Genomic DNA, 10,192 nt, shown 5'->3' with positions numbered 1-10,192 from the left:
TTCTCCATTTTAGCCCCAAATATGTAATAAAATCAGATAAAATTAGTTGGAAACTTGGGATATATTTTGTTTATATTTGAACAAGAAATTAATACATGAAATCGTTGATGGATCCCTTTTGCTTTATTCTTTTCTTCAGCTATCAAAAATATATAATACGTAGCCTGATAAAAATATTTTTATAATTGATATTTAATTTATTAATTTCGTTTTATTTTTCTTTAATCTATTTTATTTAACATTTTTATTCTCCAGCTTTTACGTTAGCATACATTGTTCGTCCAATCACCCCTTTTTCACGTTCGCACTCGTTAAGTTTTATTTGTGGATTTTATTTTAAATCTCATAAATTCATTTAAAGTCTGTAATAGTTGTGAGTATTATTGTGGAAAGCTATTCAGGGTCAATTATAAGATGCTCATCATAGAAAAAAAATACAAGATACTCAATTATTACTAGTATTTTTAATAAAAATTTAAAATTACTACACTGATATTGCTTTACATTGTGTCCTTTAAAAAATAATTTTTGATTTAAATTTTTATAATATTATTTAAAATATGAAATAAATAATGTTAGAACGATCGGTTAAAAACTAGAAATGTAAATTTTAATGACAAGGGTTTAAAATCCTGCAACAAGAGAAGCGACCAAAGTAATACAAAACATTATTCTCAGTTATTGCATCTCTTCCACTAGAGGGTTTGGCATGCAGAGAAAATACAGAGTCCTGCATAGCAAATGACCCAGGAAGCATAACAGAGCCTCTTCCACTCACTCCAGTTTAAAATAACTGATAGTAAGACAACATTCAAGCCTTATACGGGACTCGTTTCAGTTGGTGATAGTTATTAAGAATTTGACTCTAAGTCATTCGACCATATAAAACCAAGATAAGATTTATAACGACTTATTTATACACTCTTTTACTTCGAGACCCCTAATTACTATCTCACACTATATATTTATGGGTGTATGAGTGGTATAAACATAACAAATTCTTTGTTAGGATAGGTTATATCATATTAAAGATAGTTTAAATCTAGTGGATGTGGATGTGTAACCATAGTCAATATACATAAGAATGCTTTTCCACTCCTAAATAAATACTCTCACCTAACAAAGATTTTAAACAACCCCACTTCTTAATACATGAAACTTTTTCCTATATGAAAAGTCATTCCCTTGTAGGGCCCTTCATCACCTTATCCTCGTCTTCCAAGTATTTCCTTCCCAGCTGGAAGAGTGTCTCACGAGGCTGTATTCTTATAAGTCATTGCAAAATAACTACACACTAACATCTTAATTCAATCCATGGCTTCCTTTACCCTCCTTATACCAACACTTATCTCTCTTCAATTTTATCTTCTTTCCTTAGCTTTTGCAAACGTTAATATTGATTCCACACTTTCCACCGCAGACAATGGTGTGTGGCGTTCACCTTCCGCTCATTTTGCCTTTGGGTTTCGCCCATTCAATAATGATACAGATCCCAAAACCAAGCTCTTCATGGTTGCCATATGGTACGACATGATACCCGACAAGACCGTTGTTTGGAGTGCAAAAACAGACAACAAACTTGCGACAGCACCAACGGGATCACAGGTTCGGATCACATCAGCGGGGCTAACTCTAGCAGGTCCCAAAGGAGATTCCATATGGACATCAAACTTGGAAGGTATAATTGTCTCCGTAGGATCTATGCTTGATACTGGCAACTTTGTTCTACTCAATCAGAACTCTGAAAAGTTGTGGCAAAGTTTTGAGAACCCCACAGACACCTTGTTGCCTAATCAATCTCTCCAACCCGGAGGCACGCTAACTTCTCGATTGACAGACACCAATTACTCAAGTGGAAGGTTCCAACTTTATTTCGAGGATGGTAATGTGTTACTGAGTACTCTTGCATGGCCTTCTCCACTGAAATACAACTCGTATTATGTGCTGGATGCCTCTGGTGCTGCTTCAACATTAGTGTTCAATGAGTCTGGGGATATCTATGCAAAGACCACAAATGGGACTACAATCCAACCTCAAGGTTCGCAATGGAATAGCACGGATCTCGATCCTGAGGTGAATTACTACAGAGCAACGCTTGACTTCAGTGGAGTTTTCACGCAGTATTATCATCCACGGAACAGCACTGCTCAACCAGGGTGGAAAATCATGAGGTATGTTCCTGACAACATTTGCAATGAAATATTTTATCAGTATGGTAGCGGTTCCTGTGGCTATAATAGCTACTGCTCCATGGAAAAAAATAGGCCTACCTGCAAATGTCCTTATGGGTATTCGCTGTTGGATCCAAGTAATCAATTTGGTGGATGCCAACCCAATTTCACCCTCGCTTGTGGAGCCGATGTTCAAACACCGCCAGAGGAACTATATGAAATGCATGCCGCTCGAGATTTTAATTTTCCTTTGGGGGATTATGAAAGGATACAACCTTACTCTAGACAGGACTGCCGGCAATTTTGCTTGCAGGATTGCATGTGTGCTATGGCCATTTCAGGAGGCGACACTTGTTGGCTGAAGAGATTTCCCCTTGGTAACGGTAGACAACAACCAATCAGTGATCAACATTTTGTCTATATCAAAACAAGAGTTATTCGCAACTTTTATCCAGGTGCAAACATGGAACTTCCCCTGTCTCCGGATTCAAAGAAAGAATATAAAGCTAAGTTGTTTCTTTTGGGACCACTTATTGGTTCTCTTGTCCTTAACAGTATTCTCCTAGCTACAGTTGCTTTGTTTTTTCTCATGAAGCCAAAAGTGAAAAGAGTTCCCATAACTTCTTCTAGTCCTTTGGAAACAAATTTGCATTCGTTTACTTATGAAACATTGGAAAAGGCCACATGGAATTTTAAGGAGGAAATAGGCAGAGGTTCTTATGGCATTGTTTACAAAGGGCAACTAGAAGCAGGTTCTTGTCATCTGGTTGCTGTGAAGAGATTGGACAGATTGGCACAAGAACGAGAGAAGGAATTTAGGACTGAATTGAGTTCCATTGGTAGAACCTGTCACAAAAATCTGGTCAGGTTGATTGGATTTTGTGACGAGGGAATGAATAGAATATTGGTGTATGAGTTCATGAGCAATGGTACTCTTGCAGACATCCTGTTTGGACAATCCAACCCCAAATGGAATGTAAGGGTTGGATTTGCTCTGGGGATTGCAAGAGGGTTGGTGTACTTGCACGAAGAGTGTGACACTCCCATTATTCATTGTGATATAAAACCTCAAAATATACTGATAGATGAGTATTTGAATCCAAAGATATCTGACTTTGGGCTGGCCAAGTTGTTGTTGTCTGACCAAAGTAGAACCACCACTATGATCCGAGGAACTCGAGGATATGTGGCTCCTGAATGGTTCAAGAATGTTGCTGTGACGGTTAAAGTGGATGTTTACAGCTTTGGGGTAATGTTGTTGGAAATAATTTGCAGCAGAAGAAGTGTGTTGATGATGGAGTCAGGGGAAGAAGAGAAGGCATTGCTGACAGATTGGGCTTGTGATTGCTTTATGGAAGGGAAAATAGATGTTCTGGTGGAGAACGATGAAGAGGCCTTATCTGACTATGTGAGGCTACAAAAATGGGTAAAAATAGCAATATGGTGCATTCATGAGCAACCTGAAATGAGACCAACAATGGGGATGGTCATGCAAATGCTAGAAGGCTTTGTTGAAGTCCCTAACCCACCATCTCCTTTCTCATACGTTCCATGCCTTAACTAAACAAATTGTAGGGGAAAAGGTGGTCCCATGGCTATTTCTATTCTATGAATCAGGAGAGCATCAGGTTGATATTATGACATCTTGCTCCATTATACAACTTTTTATTAATGATATAATAAAGAATATTTTTGTCATTTCATATAAAATTTAAAATTTTAAGTATAGAAATACGGTTGTATCAATTCCTCCTGTACGATTTTTAAGCACTATACATGCATGTTTATTTTGTATTTTCTTTTGTTTTTATGTACGTCATTCAAGATGTCATAGTCTGAAATATATGGAGGAAGCATTCTTATTCTTAGCACCTAGAGTTTCAGTATTCCCCGAGCCTGTAAATATACCTACTACAAAGAGTCTCATAGTGTGCATTTTGTAAAAAAAATTCAAAATCAAGTTATCAATTAGTTTACAAGATTAACACAATTTATATATATTTTCCATAATATAAGCACTCATCTTCAATCACGATATCTTTGTTAAAATAATATTAAATAAAGAGTAATGATATACACACCACTCATTTTCATCAAACATCCAAATATTATCTATGTTTAACTCTTTTTTTGTTTGTTTATTCTTTTATAACGAGTGGTGGGATTGAGTTGGGTGTATTATAAAACCATTTCTGAAGGTGGAATAAGTCCACTCTGGTCTATACTTAGCTCAAGTAAAAGCTATGAAGTTGGATGGAGGACTATAGGGATATTTGATTCTTCTTCTAGCACTGATTCATTTTGCATGGGATTATCCACATGCAATGGATTATCCACATGCAATGGATCAAAGTGCTTCCCACAAAGCTCAAGCAGAAGTCAAGGTTGGCCAACTTCTTCTCTGTAGAAGCTTATACCTTGGGGGGTGTTGACGTCATCTTGGGAATGTCGTGGTTGGAGACTGTTGGAGACGCCACCATTGATTGGCGTCGAAAGATAGAGTGTTTCGAAGATAAAGGTGAGGTCGTTACTCTAAAGGGCAGCACCTCCATGGCTTTTCAATCACACCAGCTCCACAAGGAGTGCTTCATAAAATGGTCGTTGATGAAGATCATATTACCTCGAGGGAGAGAGATCTTTCACTAGATTTATGTGAAGTTTTGACCACGCATGAGGTTGTCTTCCAACCGTACCAAGAGCTTCTGCATGAGCGATCCACCTTGGTTAAGAAGGATGACTCTTGGAGGATGTGCATGGATTTTTTGCCCTAAACAAAGTGATTGTATTGGATAATATTCTCCTCCAGTACCTTTCGGGTGATACCCAGTGGACTCAACTCGTTCTGCAGAATGATTTCTCCTTTGGAAGTTAACCTATCGAGGAAGCCACTTTAGATTCTTCAACAACCATTCGTTCCAAGTTTCCATGTGATATGTTTGTGGAACTGGTATAGTATCATAGTTCAGTCATCGTTTATCCTATCAGTTTGGATTAGTTATGTTCTTGTTGTTAGCATCTTTAATCTTTAGGTGTACATGGTGCATACTTAGTGGCTTTAACATTTATCTTTAATCTTGTTATTATGCAACCTTGTATTTGTTTTGTACAATGGTAAATGTCTGCAAACGTAACGCATACCGATGGCCTCTAAACTTCACAGGGACACTAATTTGCGAGTACATGTCAACATGTTCGAGTAAAACTACTTCCTTCTCAATTTTATCTACCTTAATGTCGTATGACTTGCATACAATGTTCACGAGGATTTTTCTGGGAAAATAGGGTAGAAGAAGTTCCTTTTTAAATGGGAAGAAGGAATTAAAATATTTAATGACTCAATATTTGAAAATTATATCTTATTTAACTTCACATGATCTGACCACTGATTTCTCTGTTTCAAACATTGGTAATGCAGGCATCAAACCATGGATAAGCGGGTTTTTTTATTTATTATTATAGAGCAATTTCACAAGTTATTTACTGTGATTAAAATTTAAAAAAATATTAAAATAGATAATTCGTGTTGTGTTGAAGTGTTACAACTTCAATTGAAATGAAATTTGATTATACACGATTTCTTCCTAATAAAGAGAGTGGTACATTGAGCATGACTTATTCATTTGGTTAATCTTTTAAAATTTTACCTATTTGAGTAATTAATAAGTAAAATTGTAAATGGTAGAATTCCCTACAGAGGCCGCATTTAATATGCTTTGCCTGAGTTGATGGTAAATTTTGTATAGAATTGATTCTGTCTATCACCGTCATTTTATTTCTATTCTCCTTTCTTTTGCATTTAGTTTTTGGTTTTTATCAGGGATTAACTTTTTGCATGATGCTGTAATAACTCATGCAGTTGACAAAGTGTTTGTTTATATTGTTTTCAAATGACCAGATTTCTGTAGCAATAGTTTAATAGATGAAGCTTTTGAATTTATTTGGTAAATGACGGTATAGTGAGTCTGCTTTAACAATGAACCTCTTCCTCTAATTGTCTTCACATTCTTTTCCACCACAGGGTGCTACCATCCTTAGATAAAAATTTAAAAGGCAATATTCCATGGTTTGAAGTTGTGTAGAATACTTTGCACATATTACTAAGCAATACTCATTTCTGGATTGCAACTGATTGTTCTCTGAATCTGTATGACATATAAAAGAAAACCTAAAAAAAATGATGGTTTTTAAAACTAACTTAGGGTGTGGAGAATCTATTATGTTTGGAAAAAAACGCTAGTGTTAGGGAAGTTTTATCTGAATTTGAGTGTTTTGATTACGACGGTAGGTCTGAAGAATGGAGAGTTGAGAAGAAGACTGTTTAGTTCGCGGTGGAAGGGGAATAGATCTTGAAAGGCGGCGAATTAATTCTGATGCAAAGAGTCAGAACGATGCTTTGGAACCGAGGAAAGAGGGTATAATCATAAAGAAAAATGGGACGCGTAAGACTAACAGTTACCTGAAAGGAATTAATCGCAGAACGACTTTCGAAGGGACATGGCCAAATGATCTAATTTGTAGTGGGTCGGTTCAGGCCCAATTGAGACCAAAAAGTTGGGTAGGAGAAACTCTAGGGCTTGGCCCAAATGACGACGTGACGAAACACGCTGGGAACGTGGCGGTCGGTGGCGCGACATGTTTGGTGGGTCTCGGTAGGAATGTAACTAGAGGGACGACGACAATGTAACCAGAGGGGACGACAACGACGTAACCAGAGGGGATGACGACGAGGTGGTGGGAAGCGGTTTGGGAGTCGATTCTTTCGCGAGCTTCCCTGTGATGCCAACAGAAGGGTGTGACGGCGACAAGGGAGCTGCAATAGGCTACGACGCTGCAAGTTCTGGGCAAGTATGTGTGGGGTTCAAGGTGAGACAACAATCACTGCGGAGAAGATGAGCATTTTAGGGTCTATGTGGAAAGGCGAGGCAGTTATCGGCGGGTCTACTGCAGTTTTTTTCCTCCTAGGGTGAAGGTCAGCGGGTCAGATTCCTTCTTTTCCAGTTGCCCAGTGGGGAGGATGTTGGCCAACATTGGTGAAATGGATGGAATTACGTACCCATTAAGAGATGGAAGTGTACCAGTGATTGAGAGGGTATCTAAGTCCGCTTCATCAAGCGAGCTAAGGTTAGAGATCTTCATCTCGAACAGTGCCGTTAGAAATGGTAATAATTTGGTGTGGATGAAAAATGATTACAGAGAAGCCATGAAAATGTGGAACATTGGTAAGGAGATGTGTTTCACTTTCTTAGGGAAGAATAAGTCGTTTTAAACATGCTTCGTTCTTTGGAAGATTGGAACAACAAGAGTAGACTGGTGGAGATTTGTGTTTCTGATGACGAGTCTAATTAGTATGAATATAAGTGGGTTAGGAGAAAACATTAAAATAAAATATTTACGTGATTTGATTCGAAGCGAGGAGGTTGGAATGGTTTGAAGTGCTCTGAGTTTGGTAAGGAGAGTTGCTACCATTTGTGGGGTTATAACGAAATCGATTGGGTCGAAATCGAAGCCATTAATTATGCAGGAGGAATTATCACCACGTGAGAAGAAATTGTTTCAATTTGACAAGCTCTTTCAAGGGGAGATTTTTTTTCAGTTGTCAAAGGTGTTTGGAAGGTAGGAGTAGGGGTACAAGTTATGATAGTGAACGTGTATAGTTTTGGTTCGTTGAAAGATAGAAAGGAGGTTTGGGAAGAGATATGTGAAATCAGGAAGAGTCAACAGAACAGAGTGTGGTGTGTCATTGGTATCTGATTATAGTAGAGAAATTGCTCGGTTTAACGAATTCATCAAAAAGTTCGAGTTGTTGGATATTTCGATGGTTGGAAGAAAGATTACTTGGTACAAGCTGAAAGGGTCAGTTAAAAGTAGAATAGATAGAATCCTGGTTTCTAGGGAATGGTTGGATGTTTGGCCGAACAATAAACAATTCGTTTTCAACAGGTCAATATTTGATCATTGTGTCCTAGTGCTTAGAGTTTCGTCGATGGATTGGGGGTCAAAACCCTTTAGGAGTTTGGATGTGTGGCAAAGAGATGGAAGGTTTTTAGCTTTCGTTCATAGTAAATGGCAGAATTATGAGGTGTACGACGAAGGATTGCTCGTATTAAAAGAAAAACTAAAAAAGTTAAAACTAGATATGAAAATTTGGAATAGAGAGGTCTTCGGGAATGTTAATCAAACAGGGGAAATTTTACAAAAGAAAATACAAGAGCTAGATGCAAGAGATGATGAGGACAATTTAGATGAGTCTGGGAGGGAGGAGAGGAGAATCCTGTTAGTCGAACAAAGTCAGAATTTCTTCAAACAGGAAGCGATTATGCGTAAAAAAGCATGTACAAAGTGGTTAAAACAAGGAGATCTAAATACTAAATTCTTCCATTCGTTTGTGAAGTGGAGGAGAATGAGAAACGGGATCAACAAGGTAGAAGTGAACGATCAGTGGTGTGATGATAAGGAGAAGGTTAAGGCTAAGGTTAGAGAGTTCTTTAAAGCCATATTTGATGGGATGTCTAAGTCTCAAGTTAAGTTGGACAATGTTCGTTTCAACTCCATTTCTGATGAAGATAATGCGTTGCTGGTCAGAGTTGTTTTTGATGAGGAAGTTAAGGATGTAGTTTGGAGATGTGATAGTTTGAAGAGCCCTGGTTTAGACGGTTTCAATTTTAGCTTCATTAAATTTTGTTGGGAGTGCCTTAAGGATGATTTCGTTTTGGCAGTAAAAGATCTTCTGGTCAATGGAAAGTGGCCTAGGGGGTCAAATGCTTCGTTTATTTGTCTGATCCCTAAGACAAATAATCTGCAACAACTTAGAGATTTCAGACCCATCTCGCTGGTAGGGTGCGTGTATAAAATCATCTCAAAGATTTTGTCTATTAGGGTGAAAAAGGTGATTAATAAAGTCATCGATGCTAGGAAATATGTTTTCTTGAAGGAATGGGGCTTATGGATGGTGTTCTAGTGGCCAATGAAGTCTTAGATGAGATGAAAAGGAAGAAGAAAAGTTGTGTTTTCTTCAAGGTGGACTACGAAAAGGCTTATGACTACGTGAGGTGAGATTTCATTTATTATATGTTAGGCAGACTTGGTTTCTACTAAAAGTGGATCTCCTGAATTAAAGCTTATTTGAAATCAGCATTAATGTTAGTTCTCATAAATGGGAGCCCTACTAAGGAGTTTATTCCAAAAAAGGGCTTGAGACAATGAGACCCTCTTGCACCGTTCTTGTTTCTTATAATGACTGAAGGTTTAACTGGGGTGTCTAGGACCAAAATTGAGAAAGACTTGGTGGATTGGAGATTGACAAAAAATTGATTAAGGTAAACATGCTTCAGTATGCAGACGACACCTTGTTCTTCAGTAAAGCAAGTATTAAAAGCGTGTATCATATAAAGGTCATTCTGAATTATTTTGAGTTGGCTTCTGGTCTTAAGATGAATTTTCTCAAGAGTAGAATTCGCGGGATATGGGTAGATCAGAATGAGATTCTCCATTTCGCGATTATTTTAAATTGCAATGTGATGAAATCTCCTTTCAAATACTTGGGGATGCGTGTAGGGGGTGTCATAAGAGGGGAGTGTTTTGGGATGAAGTGGTTAGTAGAATAAAGAGCAGATTAGGCAAGTGAAAGGGTAGATTCATCTTGATGGCTGAGAGGATCCGTCTGATTAAATTTGTCTTGTCGTCTATCCTACTATTTTATCTCTCTTTGTTCAGATTGCCATCTATTGTGATTAAGAAAATAGTTAGTCTGCAGAGGAATTTTTTGTGGGGATGGGAGTCTGAAGGGAGGAAGATTGCATGGGCTGCTTGGGATAAGGTTTTCTTGTCCAGGGATGCGAACAGTCTTGGCATTATAAATGTTAGGTAGTTCAATATGGGTTTGTTGGGAAAATAGATTTGAAATGGTGGGTTATGGAGGGAGGTTATTGAGTCTAAGTATGGGAGTTGGAGAAGTCTGAAAGATCAGAGGGTCAGGAACAACAAAGCCTCTTTGTGGTGGAGAGATTTGGAAATCAGAGGAG

The 10,192-nt window shown here is 37.9% G+C and overlaps 1 protein-coding gene across 1 annotated transcript; it reads left to right on the top strand.

Moving 5' to 3' along the window:
* Positions 1 to 1,078: 1,078 nt before the first annotated feature.
* On the top strand, positions 1,079 to 4,042 carry LOC137809934 (G-type lectin S-receptor-like serine/threonine-protein kinase LECRK3). The gene has a single exon (XM_068610994.1). It carries the CDS (start codon positions 1,315 to 1,317, stop codon positions 3,733 to 3,735), a length of 2,421 nt encoding a protein of 806 aa, XP_068467095.1. The 5' UTR covers positions 1,079 to 1,314; the 3' UTR covers positions 3,736 to 4,042.
* Positions 4,043 to 10,192: the final 6,150 nt, after the last annotated feature.

Source organism: Phaseolus vulgaris, chromosome 2 (assembly GCF_000499845.2).
Source record: "Phaseolus vulgaris cultivar G19833 chromosome 2, P. vulgaris v2.0, whole genome shotgun sequence".
NCBI lineage: Eukaryota > Viridiplantae > Streptophyta > Magnoliopsida > Fabales > Fabaceae > Phaseolus > Phaseolus vulgaris.
The sequence above is the reverse complement of the archived record's forward strand: the minus strand, read 5'-3'. Positions and strand labels throughout refer to the sequence as shown.

What these genes read in the sequence shown, in the direction of transcription:
- LOC137809934 (XM_068610994.1), top strand. Translation starts at nt 1,315, where the DNA reads ATGGCTTCCTTTACCCTCCTTATACCAACACTTATCTCTCTTCAATTT.